The sequence below is a fragment of the Pomacea canaliculata genome, linkage group LG3 (genome assembly GCF_003073045.1).
Source record: "Pomacea canaliculata isolate SZHN2017 linkage group LG3, ASM307304v1, whole genome shotgun sequence".
NCBI lineage: Eukaryota > Metazoa > Mollusca > Gastropoda > Architaenioglossa > Ampullariidae > Pomacea > Pomacea canaliculata.
In genome coordinates this window covers 4,813,461-4,836,014 of record NC_037592.1, presented here as the reverse complement: position 1 = coordinate 4,836,014, position 22,554 = coordinate 4,813,461, and the positions used below count along the sequence as shown (strand labels likewise).

Below are 22,554 nucleotides of genomic sequence, written 5' to 3'. Positions count from 1 at the left end.
TGTGAAAAAAAAATCCTCTCACTCGATTACGGCCACACTTTGCCTGTAACCTGCTGGAGTGGTTGGTATTGAACTTCTGCCAAATTAAGGAAAACAGAGGAAGGGGGAATTGTGTGCGCATGGAAGTGATGTCATTCTTGTTGACTCGAGCAGAACCGGAAATGAAAGGAAGCTACGGCGGTGCGGCTGTTGCCTCCATGGGAGGCTGCAAACAGGAGACTCTCCGTCACACAACATCAATTTCCAACGCTGACACATTTGTCATCCCATACCAACCTCCCCAACCCTCCTCAACCCACCGATTCCTCCCTTCAGCTCATCGCTTTCAGTACGGTCCTCCTTAATTTCACCAGCTCACGCGCGTGCCGGCCCGCATGCCCGAACACACGCACGCATCCGTAAATGGCAACGATCGTATTTCACGGACTATAATAATAATAGTAATAATAATAATACCACCTTCATGCTACGGTTTTGAATTTCCTGCTGGTCCAATCCTGACATGTTTGGCTCGGTATACCTACCATGGCGAGGGCGAATTATGCAGACAAACCTATCTGTTCAAGACACCGCGTCTTGGACATTTAATAAACTCATTTTCTCATGGCTGGCAGCGCTGTTTCACTCGATTGGCGCTAACGTAGTTGGTCTGGGCTGGGGACACTTCCACCATCCTTCTGCGGCTCCCGAGATGCGGGAGGATGTAGCGGATGGTGGTGGTGGAGGTGGTCGGGGGAGAGATGATTAGGTGTTTCTCACTGACCGCAGCAGCCCTGCCTGCCTTCCCCCCAACTATTAAATCACCGACTCCCCAAACGGTGGTGGGGGACCAAGGGCAAGACTGGTCTGTGAAGTCCGCTCTCGGCAGGTCCGGCTCGTCAGGCAGGGCAACCAAGGAGAAGAAAAGAAAACACATTACACCGACGTTGACTCATTTTCGCAGTTTCCCGTCGTCCGTAACGCAATTTAGCGGCGCTGCACCGTGCGTTCCACCCTGTGATGCAGCAGGCAGGGCCGCGGCGGAGGCGGCTGCAGCATGTGCGGCAGTCGTCGCATGTCGCATGAAGTTGATGGGGGACTACTAGGCGGACAGTGCGAAGTAAGGTTTCCACAGCTTGATCAAGTGGTCGAGGTCGTGATGGTGGTGGGCACGCGCCATCAAACTAAAGAACATCGGGGATGTACAGAAGTAGACTTCATCCATAGGAGGGTAGACATCAAGAATGGGCTTTCCTCGGAATTCGTTCTTTCATTCTGTTTATGACTTTTAACGACAATGGGCTGGGGTTAGGTTATCTTTCCTTGCTGGCATGTTTACACATATAGTTTGATAATTTAGTCAAATATCACCAATATTATAGCGCCTCGAAATTTAGAAGGTTTGTTGTCTAAAGTGCGATGTAGTACGGCAGGGCTTTCTGACCAGGTCAGCCAGGGATGTCAACTAAAGGATGAGCTCCCTAGGGACCAGATAGCGCAGCGTCCAAGGGAGGTCACTCCATCATACAGTCTATCAGGACTCAGGATCCCCGATAGAGAGAGATGGGGTAGGGGGAGAGGCAGGCTCGGATGGGAGCGGAGGTAGTGATCAGGCTTCTAAATTCACAATCAACAAGGTTGCTATTTTGTGATAGTGAGTTTCTGGTTTGCGGTGATGAGTGTAAACACTCGGCGGAATGCATCGTGCAAGAAACGGGCGTAGATGCGATATGTTCACTGTTCACTGACCACATCCACTTGGATGGCCCAGGAAACGGCAGCCACGTCTCTGCTTGGCTTTCCGCTCGCGCGGTGTCCAATGACCACGCGGACGTGACTTCGGTTTTCTAAAGGCCCCGAGCTCGTGGGGCGCGTGCTTAAACTACAAACATAAAGGGGAAATAAGAGGATAGGAAGGTAAGGTGGCGAGGGGCGGGAACATACACAGTTTAGCAATAAAGCAGCCACGTGATCATCGGAATGCCGATACGTGTGCCCGGAACACCTCCCGTCCACTTCGCCGTTGTCGTCCCCGAATCTGCCGATCGTCAAATTTGATATTTTAAAGCCATTTGTAACTTGTTTTTGTTAACAGAGGGAAAATGTCAGTCTCCGAGCGAGCGAGCGCGCACGACTGACAAAAGGGCAATTAATGCATGGCCTGGCGGCTTGGGTAAATACCGTTGTTTCTGAAGAGTAATTTATGTCGTGAACGATGATGTGCGTCTGGCGGCCGAGGTCGCCGCGGCGATGACAGGCGTTTGCCATCGATCACCGATCGCCTGCTGCTCCCCTCCCCACTCTAAATAAAGAAAAACCGCCCAAAACAAAGCCTGGTCTTGGAGCCAGCTTGTATCTTGCTGTCTGCCGCAGCTAGGGGGAGCTGGTGGAGCTGCGGCCACGAACTTAGTCTCCGAGTGTGGACTACGAGCGGGGATGGTAATGGGGTGGACATGTGTGGAAAGGTTTTCCAAGCTTCTTGAATTTTCATTTAAGGATAGATTAATTAAGACAGTTTCCTCCCAAAACTTTAATATCAATAGGAGCATTCGTTCCCGTGAGTTTACTACAAAGAAGAATTCATTTCTTACATTACCAACAATCTTTACAGTGTTGCGTGCGCTTGCCTCGGTTGAGTACCTGTACTTACTTTTACAGATCTTGTTTACAAGTCGGTATCCGTTTTCCTCCGCTTCCTTGGGTGTTTTGGGCGGCGTGTACCACGTGCCATAGCGCACTGCAACAGACAACAGGTGCAATTAGAAGCAAGATCATCGAACAGGAGTTTGATGAGTCATTTCCGAGATAAAGCTAGGAGAAGTCTTTGACTGCGCTTCCATGCCTTTTAAAAACAACAAAATTGTGTTCAGGGACTCCGGAATTTCAAGTATTTTTCCTGAAATAATAAAAAGCGTTATAATTAATTGGTGTGCCTTTTGCCCTTTGAAATCGACAGTTAAGACAGTTGTTTGGTTGTATTCCAGAATTCTCTCTCCGCCTTCACTGTCTGTAACCTTTACTGTAGCCGACTGCTTTTAGCTTTGAGAGAGAGAGAGAGGGAGGAGGAGAAGAAGAGCTAAACAAAACTGCAAGTACACAACTTAATTCCCAAAGACTCCCTTGGCAGGGAATACGACAGGTATGGATATTAGAGAATGCGTGCGATGTCTGCTAACAGTGTTTACTCTGAAACTTAGGTTTAAAAAAATCTGAGACTACCCAGACAAGCACCAAAAACACACATACACACTCGGGGTGCATGAAATGAAGGTGGACAAACATTGGGCAGACGGCGGAGCACCATGGTGCAGGCGGTGTCCTGGGGGTTGCTCGCAGGAGGCTAACGAGCGAAAATCTAGCGTCTGTCGTCTGCACCTGCCTCTGCCTTTCCTCGCGCACATTGAGTATGACATGTAGTCGAGGCTGTGCCTCCATGGCGGGCGCCCTCGGAGACGGCACGAGGGCCGAGGTGAGAGATGGACTCCAACTACGGCGCCGACACTGACGAACTAGCAGCGCAGGGAAAACAAGCGAAAGGCGCGCATTAATTCTTGCAGTGCGACAGAGAGATACGTCATTTCCGGCCGTAGTTGGCCCCACGGATAAGTCCGGGGGGCTGGCTTCACACATTCCTTCCCTCATTCTTTCCCCCTTTCCCCCAACATTAAAACCGTTGTGGTTTGGACGGCGGATTCTGAGCGAGAGAGTGAGGAGGTCTGGTTGACCTGTGGGTTGAGATGGAGAAAGGGAGGAGAGAGAAGTTGACATCGGTTCAACAGCCTGTCAGCGGAGACAGAGCTAACCAAGCAGTCCTTGGAGGGTGGCCTGGTGCCCAGGGTGCTTCTGTGAACTCTCATGTCACGACCCACCATTTTTCTGTAGAGCGGCAAGTGGAGCGACCAGGCTGGCTAAGGTCTCTGTCGGAGTTGCTTGCCATCTCGGCAACTGTGTTTTAAAAGAGCTGACATTATTACTTCAGGGAGGTGTGTGTGTGGAGGGAGAGAGAAGGAGTGCCAGAATATGTGTGAATTGGTGTCAAATGTAATGTAGAGCAGGGAGAAGTAGTTGAGATGCCACTGGGAGTTGGTAAAACTTGCTTTCAGAACTCATCGAAAGTTTAAAATAGTGAAAGCGTAGTTTCAATTCATCATAATTAAGTCTCGAATATTCCCACAAGCGTTGTTGAAGGTAATTAATAAATAAAAGTATGCAGCAGATAAAATAAAACATTTCTTGAAGCATTACACCGATATTTGATTTTTTTCGTTTTGTTTTGTATTTTTTTCCTCCCAAAAAAAAGAATATTTTAGAATTGAACCGGATCTGACGAAACAAACGTAGCTGGTAGTCACACTATATTTTTCTGTGCAACTTCAGTGGAGGGGTTGACAATTACCTCCAAACTTAATTAAACCTCCATGTTGACTGTAATTTGTGTCATAAGAACTTTGCACCGTACAGTGACCCAGCCGCGTTTTTCACAGCAACACGTGGGGAGAATCCATACGGGTACCCGATGTGCCAAGAAAGATACAAAGATAATCGTTCACAGCCAGCGAGGTTATATATTACCCACAGAAAGAAAAAAAAAGTTAATAAGAATTATTTCATCTGTACAGCGGCGGAAATCCTCCGTGTCCGCGCACAACTGCTTCCTCCCGCAACATGCATAAATGTGCATTCACGTGTACACACAGTAGTTTGTATGTTTCTATGCTCCGTGAAGAAAACTCAATCGTTGATATTATATATGTATCTACCTGGACTGATTACAGACATATTTTCCGATTTAACTTTTACAACTGCGGACATTGAACTCCTGCGGACAATCAGGTACCAAAGCTCAGGTTTGATGGTTTGTCGTAATTTCCGTTTATTGGCTCTTAGCCATTGGAAATGGAGGTCGACAAGTTTTTCCTGAAAAGGAAATTAGTTAATTAAGCAGCAAACTGATCAGTTACACCGTTGTCAGTCCGATGCTGGCTGTCAAAGGGTTCGCCGACACCCGACGGCCGACAACATGGCGACAGACGGAGCGTTGGTCTCGGGAGGCTGCTCGCAGTCCAGAGAGATGAGCATCTGTGTCCTGATGATTCTCTCACAAAGATGTCATATTGATCACACGGTAGAGTATGTAGTAGCTGTTGTAGTTACAGCAGACGATCAAATCCCTTCACTGAGGGCTTTGATGCGCGAGAATTCCAACGGTTACATTAAACATCCAGTGTCCTTCTATTCTTACTTACTTGTTGATAATTAAAATCTGTTCGCCCTTTTGTAGTGCAGTGCCTGAAGACCTAGGGTTTTGTTTTGTTTTGTTTTTTTGTCTATTTTTTTCTCCTCCGGCAACTTGTTTAAATGCTGGCACAATCAGATAAAAGAGAAGATTGATGGAGAAACAGAGGAGGCGCACGCGCGCACGCACGCACGCACACACAAGCATCACTTTTACAGGCTAAAGTATTGATGGGTACACCGTTGGTCTTCTGCTGTCTGGCACCGTATCGAATGACATTGATTTCCGTAGGAACATCGAGGCCGGTGCTGCGGATAGTTTGTCTTCATTCACCGAACTCTCCGTTTGTGTAGACACAGCAGTGATCGACAGAAAAGATTTGCTAAATTTGTCTGCATACCACAGCGGAGTGCGGATTCAACGCTGGGGCTGCCCCTGGGGCACTTTTGGAGAGAGTGGAGATAAGAGAACGGGTGTGGGGAGTGAGTTGGGTGGGTGGGTGGGTGGGTGTGGTGATGTGGAGAGCCGGCCATACAGGACCAGGACCGGAAGGAAGGAGAAGCGGGTGGTGGTGGTGATGGGGAGGTTGGGGTGAGGAGCTATCGTCCTCTGACCACCGATCCTCGATGCTTGGCCAAAATCATTTTCCATCTGACGCAACAGCCTGATCTTCCCCGGCCCTCCTCCGCAACTTCAAATCAAACCGCGGGCTAGCATCATGGCAGCTTGAGAACGAGGCTCGGCCGGCCAGCCATTGCAAGTAACGGGCGCCCAGAGAAAAATGGCTTCATTTTCTACAGCTTCTACCGTCCAACGGAGCGTGCTTGGGGGGATCAGCCTGCAAAATAAACGTCGTCCATTCCGCCATGAAAATGTTGGACATTAAATTTGCAGTTTTTCGTGATTGCGGCAGCAAACGGCCTCTTTCTCCCGCTTTTCTCTCTTTTTCCCTCCCCTGCATACACAAGATGTGCTCAGGACCTGGTAGCCGGGGCTACCGGTGACTACTATACAGGAGTTACCTCCTTTCTTGAAGACAGAGGTCGCGCAGTGCCGACTGATGTGTGTTCTTGCAGGGTAGGTGGGAGGGAGGGGAGGGGTAAAGGGGAATAACTCGCCCAGTGTTTCATTGGAGCTGACTGACCCCCCCCCACCTTCTAAGGGAGGCCAGCAGACGGTAGCAAGTGCGAGGCAGTTAGAAAATAGTTGTCTGGTCACCGTTGTCGTTGGCTCGGTCCCCCATCATAAACTCTCCGGTCGTCGATTGGCTCGCGGGGGTGGGGAGGGGATGGGAGGAGGTAGAGAAGAGAAGACGAGGGTCACTGTGGTTGTTTCTGTGGGACACGACGCCAGTCGGAGAGTGTCTCAGGCCTGCAGACATCCGCTTCCGTATCCTGCTTCCTGGGCAAGACAAAACAGTGGACAACCACGGCCTTGACTGCAGGATGCATCGATTAAAGGCATTTTGTGCAAAATAATAATTTGGGCAAGTGTTTTGTGTGACAGACATCTAGGAGTCTGCCGAAAATAGTCACATCATCGACAGTTTTGTCAAGATGGTCTTTTTAGTCTTTTTGCCTTGTGTTCACCAGCCACACAGAGCTTCAGAAGCCAAAACTATACAAAAATATTTATCTTAGAATGTGAAGTTTTTGAAATCGTAGTCACGTGACAGATTCATATAACGAGGATGACGGTCTCTCCTCTTATTTTTTTGTCTGCAGTTCCCTTTCTCGATCTTCTTCAGTTTCAAGATGGAAGGGAGGGGGTAGACGATGAGAATGTCTGGTGTCTCCTGTCGAAACACTTTATTAAATATCTTATTGATGGCGTGGGAGAAAAACGACTGGATGGACAAGCGTGTGGGTTTAAAGTTCACTTCCGCTTTGAGGTTCGTTCTCCCTTGGGGCCCGTTAAGGGTTGCAGTGTTTACACAGAGACTCGCCGGAAGATCAACAGTCGCGGCGCCGCTTTTTGTGACGTGTTCCCCTCCACCACCACAACCACCACCACCACCACCCATCATCCCACCATCGCTTTCGCTTTTCTCACACGGCCAGGCCAGTCGGACATAAAACGGAAATGGAGAGCCATGGTCTGGCGGTGGAGAAGGAATCCTCTCTGGAACACAATGGGCAGCGATGAGGAGAAGAGCAACCAGAAGCGGCATGACCACATGGTACGTCTTCCCAAGGGGGTGGGTGGGACGGCTTCTTTGAGTTTTCGGGGATACTTCTTCTCCATCCCTCCTTCCAAACCCCTCCCCCACCGTCCCCTTCTTCATTTTGACGGAGGAAAGGGAGACACCGTGATTATCTGGACCCTTGGCAAGAGGACTTGCTAGGAGATCAATATCGCGGTGTTTCCTCACATAATATACTGACGGTGTTGTGCCGGAGCTCTTGGGCAGCTGCTGAACAAACGGTGTACAGACATCTGTTGGAGCGGGTCGACTGGGAACACACGAGGGGCTCCGCCAAAGGGCACGACGTCAGCTGTGAGCATCCTCCTCGTCTGGTCCTGCGGCTGCCATTGGCTACTGTGGCACTCCTGCAAGTTTGTCAGCCCCCTCGTGTTGGTCTGTCAGCCCTCTCTTGTTGGTCTGTCATCTGGTTTACTAATCACAGATACCCACTGTCTGGTTTACTAATCACAGATACCAGGGTTCACTGACTATTGACTGTTATGTCTTCAAGTACACTCGATTTCGAAGAGAAATAAATAACTTTTAGGACAGAAGTCAACAATATCCGCAGTGTAGTACAGTTTCGTTATAAGCAGATCGGTTTTAAACATTCTCCGTTCGCATCCAGTCAGTCCACTTGTGACACTGCAAGCTTCGTCAATGTAATTCCGTTCTATTATCACCTTATATTTTGGGTGGAGGTGATGGGAGGCTCGCATATAATTAAGAATGAGTTGGTAGTGTCTTAGGGTACGTGAGAGCTTCGCAGCGTCTAGGCGTTGACACCGCCAACAAATAGAACTTTCGCTGACAGAGGAAAAAAAAAAAAAACAACAAACAAAACAAAACAAAAAAAACCAAAAAGCCAAAACCAAAACCAAAAATAAAAGCAAAGCAAAAACAAACCCAAACAAACAAAAAGGTGCGTTTCATATTTTTTGGCTCATTCTTTCTTAATCCACAATGACATAATTCGATAAGCAGATAAGTTGTCATTTCTCTTTTTCTTTCTTTTTTTTCTCTCTCTCACAAACCGCAAAAGACCCACCCACCATCCACCTTCCTGATCTCTCGCGCTCCTGTGCTTAGGAAGTGTAAGACACATCTTCCTACCCCGCCAAGACCAAAAAAAAAAATAAGAAAGCCGGGCCAACCCTCAACATCTATGCGCTGTAATTTCCATTGCTAAAAGCCCTAACTCCCAGCTTTCGCCGAGTCCTGACAAGCGCGAGCTGTAAACTTGAAACAAAGCCCTTGTCATCCCGACACCACGGTACGCCTTGTGTCACGGGATTACCTCGCTCTGACGACAAGGGAGACGACTTTCAAGCTTACGTTGATCACGTTGGTGTCTCGTAAACTCTCGTGGATGGAAATTTACAGCATTCTAAATTCATTAACACACGCACGCACGCACGCACCTCAACGCACTAGCGATCGAAGCCTGAGAGAGGGAGGGAGTGAAGCAGGCGGGGAAAGGAGCGGGGGAGGAGGAACTGAGATGAAGTTGGCAAGTTAGAGGAAGTGTGCGCTGGATGCTTATTGAAGTATAGTTTCCTCGTATTTCAAGGGTGGATGAGTTTTTTTTTCTTTTTTATTTCTCGCATTGATTGACGAAATAGGATTTTTTTTTTTTTTAAGGAAGGATGAAATAGATTTTCAGGAGACATTTATAGAAAGCGGAGAGCTTCAAGAATGAGTTGTTTGATATTCAAGGGGAGCGAATTTTGGGAAGGAAACGAATGAATTAAATAAAATAGATTAAGTGGGAGACTGGAGGAAACGTTGATTGAACGACTGCATTTATGCAGGAGACAAGCGAGTTAACCGGCGCGTATCCGCCTCTATCTTTGTTAAACACCCATCGATGCGGAAATAAAAGGAGAGTTGTTTAGACGGACACAAAAAAATGTGTGCAACACGAACAGAGCTAAGGTTTTTTTCCAGATAATAGTTTTAGAAGTTTAGTCGAGCGGAAATCAAGGAAATCGTATATAAACAAGGGTAGAGAAAGGCGGAAATAGGCAGTCGACAACACGTGATGTGGGAAGTGAACAGCGCTCAGAGCATCGTCTCACTTGGTTTCCGATTAAAAAAATAAAATGTTTTTATGACGAGAAATAAATAAATTGTAAATTTTACTTATGTAAATCTCAAGGCGTTTTGAACACGTGCATGCAAAGATATACATGCTTACGGGTACATATCGTAGGTAGGCGTCTAATGCATCTTATTCTTAGTCTCTCGCCAGTGTTCAACCCTCGGTTACCCGCTCGTAACGATGGTCTTAATGATTTTAGTACGGGTGGGCAGACGACATAAATATTAACTCGCCCTCCCCCTCGAGATTGAGACATGGGAACAGGTCGTCAGTCATCACAGGTGAGAGATTCCTTGAAGCAGGGTCTTCGATTAGAGTAGTCTCCTTATATGGAGTGCTCCTCCTTTCTTGCTGGTCGGGACCGTCTGTGGATGCCCCGTCATCAACCACCCAGGGCCGTGACTTACCCGTCAGGCAAGTAGGGGACTACTTGGCTGCCTCGCCATGGCGCCTTTTAGCCGCCGCACAGAATGGCCGCCTATTAGCACACGAGGTGTTTTTGATCACACATTTGACGATCCCGCCTTTTATCGCCCCTCGTTCCACGTGCAGTGTTGTCGGGTAGTTATGAGACGACTATGCAAATCGACGCGCGCGGCCCGGCTTAGAGAATCGTGATTGTCGGTTGTCAAAAGGCAGTCAGGCGCCGTGATTAATCACCGGGGGGAGCACGGGGTTGCTGTCTTTGAGCTTTTCATGCGCTGTCCAGTGAGAGTCGAAACACGCGTTAGCAGGGCGTCACAAACACATCATTCGTCCATTTCGCTCCATCCATTGAATGGAGAAACGCCTTCTCTCTCTCGCGCCATGCACGTGCGGGTGCGTGTGTGTGTGTGCCTGCGTGCGCAGGTGCGGATGTGTGTCGGAATGTCCGGTCTTTGTTTAGATGTGGGGTAGATGGTGTTGGGTATGATGGCTGGCTCGTGGCACCAGCAACCGAGAAGGCTGCCGTGGATTGAAGAGTGCGGTGAGCTGGCAAGAGAGATATTTCAAGTCCACGGTGATTACCATAGCACGGAACTGCCCTACTTGGCATGCGCGATGGGGGGACAGATTGGCCGGACCGAGGACTTGACGGCCCAACGAGTCCCCCCCCTGTCCCCCTCCCTCGGGAGACCGGCTGATCCGTTTTGATGCAAGGGGTGGAGGGGATGGAGCGGGGGAGCCTGTTGCGTCGCCGGGGTCGTCAACTGATAGAGATCTGTCAGTCATATGGTACCAGACGACTCCTGGTAGGCTCTGACCCCTGCTGTCTCCCTGTTGCTGAAACTATAGGGCCGTAAAGACATCCCTACTCCTCCTACTCTCGCTCCTCTTCCCCCTCCACCGTCCAGACACGTTACGATGCACTTACAGCTCCACTGTCTCGATGACATTGTCGAGGGTAGTTATTGGGGTTGTATGCATTGCTCTGAAATTTGTTTGCGACTGGTTAGGTCTGTATAGCATTTATTTGGAGACCAGTCGTAGGTATGTAATAGCCTGAAAACTGTATATCAAACTTCTGGCCTTCGGGGAAAACATCTGTCTCCTTATCCACCATACTCCTTTTAGTATGATTTTATACAGCAGGGCGGGGATATTTTATAAAGAAATCATTGAATGTTGGCAAGCAGGTGCGAGCGCACACAAGCCTCCACCTCATCACTTGTTTGCCATTATCTTTCACCAGGCCTGTTGCCATGGCGCCGCAGGAAAATCGGTGTTTTGCATGATATATCATCTTCTTTTTCATTCGCATCATTATCACCTACCCTTTTCTTCTCTCCCTACCCCACCCCCGTCGTCGTTGTTGTCGTCGTCGCCAGGTGGTTGTCACGCCTTCCTTCGATTTGTCATTCGTTGAAAAAGAAAAAAAAGCATCAGGTGTCGGCGTAATGCGAGTTTCTTTCTGAAGGCTGGAGTCAAGCTCGCAGGCAAGACGCTGGGAGAAGGGCTGGACCTGCAGGAGGAGGAGGGTGGCGTGGCAGGGGGGAGGGGGACTAGCGGATTGCGGAGTAGAAGCCGCCTGAGATCAAAGCCGGGGCTGTAATCATAACCACGGCCATGAAAAAGTGCCTCCTTGGCTAAGACCCGGCGTGACTCACCGCCAGAGGGCGCGCCCATCGACTGCCGTTGAGTAATCCGCGAAACTAACCAATGACATTCCGCCATCTCACCTCCCCATACCTTCGCCGCCTCCCGGTCAGCTGACTTGCCCTCGTGCGGCGGCCATGCAGGCACCTTGGCATCACACTTGTTGTCAGTCAGGGCACCGTTGTGTGACAAACAGCATCTCGCGCTCCGCCATGTCTTGACGCCAATAACACAAAATACAGTTGCGAATAAAGTCCTTTAAGTAGGAAAACCACGTGACGAAGTTTTGTTTTAAAAAATATAAGACTTGTTTGTTTTCATATCGCTGTACTTTTTTTTAAAAATCTAGCTTTAGGTTGTTTACGAAGCCCTTCGTAGACGGATGATATTCCAGACCCTGTTAAGGTCACATCTTTGCCTAAAGGTCTGTTTTCACGCTGCGATGTTTTTAAGATTAGCGCGTGCACGATCTTGCTTGCATTATGGCTTTGCAATACCATTCTCCTTGCGTGCAAGGTGGCGCCATTAGTATAGAGGATTATGGGTTTGATTTGATTCTTTATTGCCTTGCGAGAAATAGAACCACTTCCTATCCATGCAAGCCCTGCTTCAAGACCCTTGCGAGCCGTGTGCAAAGTGCGGTTCATTGCAATGTGTGAACCGCCTCTAAACAAGAAGAATACGTAACTGATCGGCGCGAGGGCGTAGGTGCCACGTACACAGGTCATTGTAAAACCTGTCATCAGTCATCGTTTTCAGTGCAATGTTTTATACCTACAGTAATTTTGTTTACCGACGTCACGTGGTGAGATATACAGTCCGCATTCGTACGTCGTCGTTACTTGGAAGGACAAAGAAAAACGTGAAGAAGACGTAAAAATGCAGTAGAAAACGTAACGAACAGGATGGTGCGTGGAAGAATGGGGCTGGTGCCTAACTCCTCTGATGTAACTGCCTGTAAACGGACAATTCCCCCTCCCTCCCTGACACGACAGCGGGGTTGTTACACGAGCGTCCACTAAGCTCATGGAGGTAACTGGATCAATTAGTTGTTCTCTCCACCCGGGCTAAATCTCGTTTCCTTCACTCCCATGCAGGTCTCCCCGAGCGCTTGTCCAGGAGGCGTGAAAGGGCGAGAAGCACACGGCGACAGTGTTGAATGAAAACAGTGAGTCACTGCGGGACACTGAGTGTGTGGCTGTGCCAGTCCCTGGCGGTCTCACGTGTTGAACTTCAGACGACCTCATCAACGCTTTATTGTCTTTCTTGCCTCTTGTTCCTCCTACACAACTGTTTTGTTGATCACACACACTTCTTGTTGTTCTCCCTCTCTCGTTATTTCTTAGTCTTTTAGTCCCTAACCCTTTACTCCTAACAAGCATCCTCTCACCTTCGTATTCAGACATAAGAGTCCTAAAGGAGTTACTGTTCCTGACAAGAGAGTATTTGGGGCTTTAGCCGTTGCTAATTAGTAAATAATTACTGTTAGTGCATGTATCTCTGTATGGGTTTTAAAACAAAATATGAGGGAGGGTGGGGAAGATGGAAAAGAAAATCTGAATCCATTGTCGGATGTTTCACTTTTCTATTCAGTTGCAACTGTTTGTTTCTTAATCTGCATACAAGACACACAAATCTCTCTCCCTCCCCCAGCAGTTGGAGCAAGGGATTTTCTCACACTCCCCCGCTCCCACTGACTGCATCTTGAAGGTTTCTGTTGAATCGCCTTCCCTGCCCTCGACTGATTTGTTGGACTAACAAGACTTTGCCGTAATCCAGATGTCCTTCTTGTACAACTTGGGATCAAGCAGCTGCCTCCCTGGAATCGTGATTAGCTCGCTGCTCTCTGCATTTCTCTCCTCCCCGCGGACAGAGTATTAGTGCGCGTGCGGTATGGAAGATGCGTGTGTGCAGGGCGTTACCACAGCTGATCGGGAGTCGCTAGGGTTCTACCTAGTTGGAAGCAGGGATCGGTACCTTATTTATTATTATTACCTTATAATACGGTCGGGAACATTCATCACTGCGGACTTTCCACCGCCATGTAGGTGAGCGTGGCAGAGGAAGCATGGAGTGCACTGTCCATCCCGAAACACGAGTTCACAGAAACGGAAAAACCACCCGTTGTTACAAGCCTGGTTTTTATTTATTTATTTTTTTTAATACAGTGCGAAAACAATGGATAGAAGGAACTATTTTCAGACAATCAATCAATCCCTGTCAGTTTTTCTTATTCGTTTCAAACAGGTTTGTCTGCATATACGATTTTCAGCTTTGTGTGGGATTTTATATTTCATTTCTGCAGGCTCTTCACATGCACCTGCAAATGAAAAACAATTTTAAAAAAAATTTTTGTTGCTAACCCAGGAATGACCCGCGGTTCTCCCAACCCTGTCTCTTCTTCCTCAAGAAGAGGAACCGCGCGCTCGTGCCGCTTGGAGCGTGGAAACGCGCGCACGAGAGTATGACGACACCGGAGCGGCACGCGGGCAGACGTGATGGTCGATAATGACTATGTCATCTCTTGGGGTCAGCAGTTCACGCACAAGGAGCAAATATTATTTTCCCTTTCCAGCACTTGCATTAGTGCTTGAACGACGCGCAGCGCCAACTCCGCGGCCACGTGGGAAACAAAGAACGACAACTGCCAAGACAAACAGAAAGTATCTGGAGAGAGCAAGTCCTGAAATGTCTGCAGGTCGTCGCCAGAGAGTTGTTCACCTCGGCAAGATTTGATAGTTTTTTTTAAAATCACGGTGAACAAGAAACGATTGATGGTCATGGGAGTATAAATAGCCACAGTCGTATGACGGATGACCGTAACACATTAGGAGTTCTCTCCCCTGCCTCTACCTAAACACAGAGTTGTCTACCATAGCAAAAAAAAAAAAAAAAAGGCAAGCAAGCAAAGGTACAGATCAAGCTGACCTCACAGAGGTAAGCATAGAAAGGACAAAGGCAAGTACCCGACAGACGAGTGTGGAGCATGTCTGACTTGTCAGCCCCAAAAATAAACAGTCGACTGGGAGAAAACAATGGAGGGATGCGAGAGAAAGTTCAACCTAGTTTATCTTCGTGGCGCTTAATCACGGAGCACAATTATGGCTGGTCCTTGAGTCACCTGTCGCCTCCTACGTACTCACACGCGCGTGACACACTCACACTCACACATGCATGCGTGGTATCGATCTCGCGCATGTGCAGCTTCGTTGTTGCAGAATGCGCTGCACGCGGACGGAGGATGTTGGGGTAAGGAAGGGATGGGGAAGATTGGGGGGAGCAGGACAGGAAGGGGCTGTTGTTCAGCGACCGTGGATGAAAGGGACAAGCTGGCGGGTCTAATGGTGTTTAAAAGGAAAAGCAAAACACCCATGAATGCATTGAGCACTCCTCAGCTTCCGGTATGAGGTGGAAGAGTTGTCACTCGCTAGCTTCCTCCTCAGTCTTTCTCTTTCTTTCACTCTGTGCATTTCTTACTCTCAAACATTAAGTACGCACAGGAAAACGAGAGAGCACGCACATTTATAACTTGCGAAATCACGGCGATGATTCTGGCATGATGGTGGCTATACCAGCCTCTCCCCCCGTTCCCTCCCTCCCCCACCAACTCTTTCTTGTCCTGCCTTGTCATTGTAGTACTTGGGGTGAAGGTCACGAAGCCAGGAGGAAACAGGAAACGAGGAAAACGTCAAAGAGAAAAAAAGACGATGAAAAAACTGTTAACAGAGAGCTAGCGATTGGCACGTACACAGAACCGCACACTGGTGCCTCGAAATTGAACGGGGGGGCCATGGAAGCCGATTGAATCGGCCACAAGAAATCAGCGGGCCATGTTGTTTTATTTACTTAAAGGAGAAAAAAATTCCATCATTCCAAAATTGCGGGCTAGCGCGCCTGGCAGTGTCGAAGTCACGTGGACAGCCACCCCACTGTCACCTCCTCCCACCTCCACCCTCACGCCCCGCAAGAAAAAAGAACCGACAGCGTTGTTGTGGCCCCTTGCTTCAGCGGCGGCCTGAGAACATGCCGGCAACAACGGCCAAATGAAAGAGGATGTAGCAAGGTGCGAGAAAAAAAGCCTGGGGACTCGGGTGTGGGGAGTTTAAGGAGGGGGGTAGCAAGCAGTTTTACCGTGGGGGACCACAACCCATCTTCCGCCCTTCAATTCCCACCCACCCAGCGCCTGTGGCATGGATACCCCGATTGCTTCAAGCCCCTCAGTTTCATTCATTCTGAGCGCGCTTGGAACTTGGGTGCACGAGAACTTGGTGATAGAGGAAATAGGTTGAGTAATAAAAGTATACAAATATATATTTTGACATCGTAGCTGTATGTTGACATAGTTGTTTGTTGTCGCTACCATCTGTCAGCAAAGCGACATGCTGACAATACCGGACGGTATCGCGATGTAAGCAGGGCAGAAGATGTCAACCACGTGACCATCCGAGGGTCGGCAACATGAAATGTCCCGTGAGGCCGCCTGTCTCCCTAGCAGAGCATCAACTGTGAACACCGGGCTGGAACTAATCCTCGCCGCTCACTTTATTGACACTGTAAAGTGTAAATAATTCCCGCTCTTTGTTGTATAGGCATCATGGCCGCACAGACGGACACTGCAGCTGTAGGTTGCTAGGGTGATGTAACGGAATGTTGTAGTGGTTGTGTAGTACCAACAACATAGTGTGCTGTTAGTGGTTGTGTTTGTATTTGTACTATCGACAGCCTGGAGACGGAAGGGCGCGGTCGCCATAACTGATAACCGCTAAGAGGCAGGTAAAATGATTGTAACAGAAATGAAGGGGATAGCAAGGGGCCTGTAGGTAGGTATCTGTCTCCCCTCACCCCCGGCATGCTTTAAACCTATTGGTTAAAACAACTCCATCAACGTTGCTTCACATGTTCTTCCATGCAGTTCATCCACACATGTGAAAATTCGCTTGCAGCATCTGGGATTATGAAAACAAAGTGGAGACATCAACAGGGAGGCATGATGTGTCGGGAAGCAGCGCATATTATCTCGTTCTTTTCAAAAACTCGACGTTAATTGGTAAAGGGCAGATCGATATGTCTCATGCAAATCACTCGGCTCCTGTTGCCCAAGAGGGGAGTGCGGGGGAGGACGGGAGGGAGCGGGCAGGTAGCGAGTTGGTTGCAGCAGCAACGGTTGTGGTGGTGGAGAGGTACGGTGACTGTCGCGCTTTCGCTTCTTGACCTTTCACCTCAACTCAACGAGCGCGTGCTGCCCAGCACTGCAGGTGAGAGTGCACGGCAAGTGCTGTAAGAGCAAGAGAACGAGGGAAGAAGGAGGCCATAGTGGGAAAAAATGGGGATGAATAAAACTGACACAGCAGTAATAAGTCCTCAGATGGCGGACTAGGTTTTTCTGCAAATCACCAACGCAGGAAAGTGCAGGTTGTGAAGAGGCCAGGGTTGTTATCACACCTAGTTCGTGTCTGGACCTGGCCCCTTTCTACTGAGTTGGCAGTCTGTCGTTGTGGTAGGGGTAGGGTGACAGTGGTGGGTACCGGCTCCTTCCTCCCGTCGACACCATTCCCCCCCCCCCCCCATTCGAAGGCGCGAAATCGCCCGCTGCGTGAAAGTCGGGTTGTCACCTGATTATCTGTCGCAGTCTCTCGCTTATCTGTCCTTTTATCGGTCTCTGTGTCAGTGTCTTGTCTCACTCTCGCAAACCTGTCGTCGGCGCTTCTACCCAGGAGCTCTCTAGAAGACGGAGTACTTTTTAAACGCGCCTGTCCAACTCGACACACTGGCCGAACACCTCCGGCTGCTCCTGAGGGTGTCGAGGCGTGAAGGCCTGGCGAAGGCTCCATTTGGTCACATCACAAACCTATCCGTCTTCCACGCCGACCCCAGCGCGGCTTCCAGCCCTCGGAACCAAGTTGCAGACACCTTGGCTGCTGACATGCGTTTTACGGCGCACGTCTGGCCAAGCAACCGCCAGGATAAAACCTCCATCTTGTATGTCGCCCGCCATTTTACTCGTGGTATACTCATGGTTTACTATGAACAGTAGGAGGAGAGGGGAACCTTGTATCCTTGAAAAGCGATCCGCAGATGCGCGGCTCGTGCCACGATGCGATTTGCATACGTTCGTTTATGACGTGTTCCACAACCGTTTTTGGGACGCGTGCGCAGTGACGCAAACATGATTTAGTGACGCTCGCTTCCCGGCTGGCGCTCGGCGAGGGGGTGGATGGGAAGGCAACGGACGTGCCAGACTGCGTTCGTCACACCATTTTGCAGAACTCGTAAAACAGTTTCAGTGAATACCACGGTGTCAGACTGATGTATGATTATGGTTGAACCTTGGTGGTCGTGTCAGTCATAAAACTAACGGTCTTAAACATTTTTGTATCCTCCCAAAAGTAGGAGACTGTGCTGCCACTTTGATCAATAGGCTTGTCGGTTCTAATCTTACTAGCCCCCTCCCCCTACACTCACACACACGCAGAATATATCCAATCAACTCCCACAACAACCCACCCAACCCCCCAGTCACAAAAATCGTTAACGAAGATTCGCCTCCGTTATCAATTATGTTTAGAGCAAGGACCAGGAGGAAGACATGATTTCAGGGAAGCGAGGATGAAGGAAAGACGGAAAATGTTGTGTCCCTGTCATGGGGGTTGAAGTGGAGAGCAACGTGGGAAGTAGAGCAACTGTTGGAAGAGACTGACGGCGGATGCAGTTTTTGTTTTTGTTTTTCTGTTTTTTTTTGTGTGGAGATGACAGGGTGCGGCAAGGCGTGTACCCGGCTTGTCGTCAGATGTCAGTGAGGCAGCAAGATAGACAACCCGCGCCAGGAAAATTAATACAGTGCTTGTCAATAATGTGCTCGCAGTTTTTAGCATCCGTGTTGTCTGGCGACACAGACGGGAAATGGATACACCAATCATGGGGGGAGGGGATGCACACGGGTGTAAACTGATATTTTTTGTGGGTTTTTTTTTAGTTATTATGTACAAATTTCTCTCTCTGGTGAGTCTTGCAAGAACTTTGGATTTCTGAAATGCGACCATAGACCTTGTGCGCGTGCGCGAATGTCTCGTCATGCGCAGTAGAGCTACAGGTGAGCACTAGAGACCTACAGCGGTAAGCCAGGTGTGGCGGTACCTGTCCTGCCACACATCTTTCACCAGCCAATCAAACGGTGGCTTGGGAGAAGGCTTTTTGTATAAAAAAAAAAAAAGTATGAGTGGCAGAGGCTGAGGAGAGGTGGAGGGCGAGAGAGGAGAAAAAGAGAGGAGAGGGTTCGGGAAGAGAAAGTGGGAGTGAGGTGACGGACAGAGAAGGGAAGACGAAACATGAACAATAGGCTGTGAGAGAGCGGCAGCCGTCTGTGATCTCCTGTTTCTTTCTTTCCAAGCATCAGCTCTTTTCGCGAGGGGGCGCTGCTGGGCGCCGTATGGAAAGTATTGACGAGCTAGATCGGAAAGTCTTGCTTTGCCAGGCTGGAGTTTCGATCCGGGACACTTCAAGCGGCTGCTTCACTCACCGTGAACTCGCTCTCACAGGACAGAGGGCAGTTTTTTAAAATAATTTTTTTGGGAGGGGGAGGGTCAGATAGGAACGCTGCATGTCTGCCTGGATTTCGTTCTTAATTAGCACCGAGCTTGAGTAGCGAGGGCGCTGTTCTTCTGCGACTGCAGTTCCGCCGTTTGTTGTAAAGTTATGTTCAGACTACCTCGTAAACATTTCCTCGGTTAGGTTGGATTCTTAGTGTTTCGTGCCATAAGCAAATATATTAGGGTGGAACTAGTGTTACTAGTCGAATTCTGGAAACGAGTGTGACGTCACATCCAGAAAGAAACCGCCTGTCTCGGCGAGAGCTGAACACACAGCCTTCACAGTTCCGGTTGCAAACACTTGACTGGACCGCAGTCAAACACGTGACACTTTGCTCGCTCGTGTGTGTGTAATCGTGCGCGCTGGCTTGAGAGAATGTTTTTTCTCTAAAACAAAATGTCTGTCCGACCCCTATTCGTCGGCTGTTACATTTTTCCGGTTGCCGAACGTGCGTCCGCCACTGCGATTGATTACTCCAGGTGGAGGTAACTTGCGAAGAGAGGTAACCCTGGGCGCAAGGGAGGCAATATCGGCGGGTCGTGGTGTTTTCACAACAAACACGCCGCGGCCCGCTTTGGCAGCTCCTGTCGGACTCAGACAGAAGGGGAGGTAACACGATGAAAGGTGTTGTCGAGCCTGGCTGTCTATTCCCATTTGCACGTCGACGAGCAACGGCGCAGGAGGAGGAGGAGATGTGGAAGGTGTGGAGGGATGGGAGAGGGGAGGACTGCGGAATGCATGGCAGTTGGCGCGAGCGCGCAGTGAGGCGTGACTTGTTACTCGCCAGCTGTCAGCGAAGCGTGAGGCCCACCCACCTGGGGTTTGTTTTCGCTTGCCACAGACACCGCCACTGGGCGAGGGGCTCCATCTCGTGCGATACCCGCACAACATCTCACACGACTACCAGTCCGTGCGTGGCCAATCCTAATGCCTATTCTTTACGGTCTGCCGAGCATGCAGTGCACCTACCCGGCTTCCCCATCTCCTTCCACGCCGCCCCTGTCTGGAGCACTAACAGGAAATACCCGAGAAGCTCCCCTTGAGTTTCCTTCCGGCACCTTCCATGCTCTGGTGGCTGCGGTTGTGCTTGTGGGGAGAATAGACCGTTGTGGAGGAGAGAGTCATCGTCAGCAACATGCCCGTGTCAATGGGGACGATGGGAGGGTGACGGGTAGGTCAACTAGGGGAGCTTCCTGCTGGGTGCGTCTGTTCCCCATGCGCGAGAAGAGAGTTGTCAAGCTCAGACTCTCAATTACACTCGTGAGCACGCGCCAACAAACACTCGCGCACTCACTACACACGCGCGCAAAAACCCGCGCGCGCCCCATTTATCTGCTCGTCGCGGTATCGAACGGCAACTGTCGAAGAGAGTCTAAAAGAAGCCGCGGATGAAAGATCATCTGTAGAGAAGATCGTTAGCGACGACAGGCACGGCATCTCGCATGTCAGGGAGGGGAGAGTCTCCTGATGTCAGTGTCATGGGTGTCACGCGTTGTGACCTTTTCTCGTCATCAATCTTGCCCCCACCCCTTATCAAATCCCCCAACCCCAAACGATGAGAATCTGTTCTGCAGCTGGCGATAACAGGGAACCGAACCCTGTCCATTGAGGGTGGTCTAGGACCGCGCAAGTCTTCTTACAATGCACGCCCGTGGACGAAACGACCCGTGACGCAGGTCCGGGTACGCATCGTTGCACAGGCGACGACAGGTCAGACAAGATGGCCTCAGGGTATAGTATAGACATGCTGAGACAGAAATGTTATCGATGCTACCCAGCTGCTGTCCCCGAGAAGACTAGTGCCATACAGGTAATCAGCAGAAATACTCTGTGTCCATGGCAGCAGAAAGTCAAGGGACCCTCTCATTTTCCCTGATAAACGATAAACTCTCTAAGGAGTCAGGTACTCATTTCCTCCATCCTGGGTCGACTGAGAAAAGCTTAAAGCGCTAATCGGGCATCGAACCATCGCGCTGTCAGTTCGGACGCCAGCGCTCTAACCACTCGGCCATCCACTTTCCCTACAAAATACCGAGAGGAGAGTACGGAAAGAAAAGAAAGAGCAAATGAATAATGAAAGAGATGGGCCGTATAAAACTCAGTATTAAATGAATACGAATGGCTGCCAGTGCCTCCTATACCGCAGTTTGACGGCCACGCCGGACATTATACATTGCGCAGCATCAATAATTGGAGGGAAACCCTTCAGTCTCCGTCCCTTCAGATGCTTGCATCATTACCGTGCAGCAATAACCTCATCGATCGTGTTGGCATTAGCTATAGTGTACCAGACAGGTTATCGGCACGGTGAACCCTGCCCACCAGGGAGTCTTCTGCCTCCCAAACTAGCGCGGGGTGGGTGGGTAGTCACGTGTGGGGGCGGGGGACCCGCTTCAACTGCTCGCCAAGCTCCTCTCTCCCCTTTATCCTCCCGAATATGTGTATGTGTGTGAGAGAGAGACAGAGAGAGAGAGACAGAGAGACAACGGGTTCTTATAATCAACTCGTTACTACAGTCTGTCTCGTCGCCATGCCATCGTTTACATATTTATAAGATCCTGCTCAGACTGAAGGCTCAGGAGCACTAAAACAACACGAGGCAGATGATTGCTTCAAGCATGATGTCCACCTGTGAAACTGATTATAAATTAGTTTCACACCGGGTCATCACCTTAATCACCAACATTGAAGGCTGTAGAGTGTCCTCCCTTGCTCGCACACTCTCACACACACACACAAAAACAAACACGCGCGCGTGCACACACACACACACTTCTTTGACAGTACATAGTCTCAAACCGCTAGCTCTTACAAAAACCAGTTAGAGAATAAGAAGAGCAGAAAGGAAAATGATCCTCTAATTATCGCAAAGAAACAGATGAAAGAAATATCGTTTCCTGCCGCATCTGTTTGTCGAGCTGACTTTCTCAATTTGCGAAGCCACATTGGCGTTCTTTTTCCATTTCTGATTTTTTTTCTTTTCATCAAAAAAATTGAAAATCGCAGTGCGGGGAGTCTTCCATTACAGCACAGAGACAGATTCAATTCCATGTAAGCAGTCATTTTCACCTGCGCATCACGTTCGTACTTAAGTTTAACGCGCTCGTGGGAATGGTGTTCTCGGCTGGGGATGGGAGTAAGGGGGCGAGGAGAGCGAGAATTGCAATGCCAAAGGAACAATTGAAAATACAGTCAACTGCCTTCAATTTCTGTAAAGACCGAAGAAGTGAAAAATAAAATAAAAAATAATAATAAATTAATAAAAGTCTACACGCAGAGGAGGGATGACGCATCTTTGTGAAAGACATCTTGGGCTCAGTGGAGGATGTAGAAACATGGAAACGTGCTTTGTGTGGGGGACACAAGTGCTACTATTGTGAAATCAGAAAT

At 49.2% G+C, this 22,554-nt stretch overlaps 2 protein-coding genes across 3 annotated transcripts in view; one reads left to right on the top strand and one right to left on the bottom strand.

Moving 5' to 3' along the window:
- LOC112558643 (cysteine--tRNA ligase, cytoplasmic-like) overlaps positions 1–22,554 on the top strand; it is a 244,072-nt gene that overhangs the window by 45,811 nt on the left and 175,707 nt on the right. The window lies entirely within an intron of this gene.
- Positions 1–22,554, bottom strand: part of LOC112558644 — a 130,239-nt gene that overhangs the window by 37,716 nt on the left and 69,969 nt on the right. Inside the window, exon 2 of the mRNA XM_025229216.1 lies at positions 2,630–2,716. Coding sequence (XP_025085001.1) covers positions 2,630–2,716 — 87 coding nt within the window. The remainder of the gene's footprint in view (positions 1–2,629; positions 2,717–22,554) is intronic.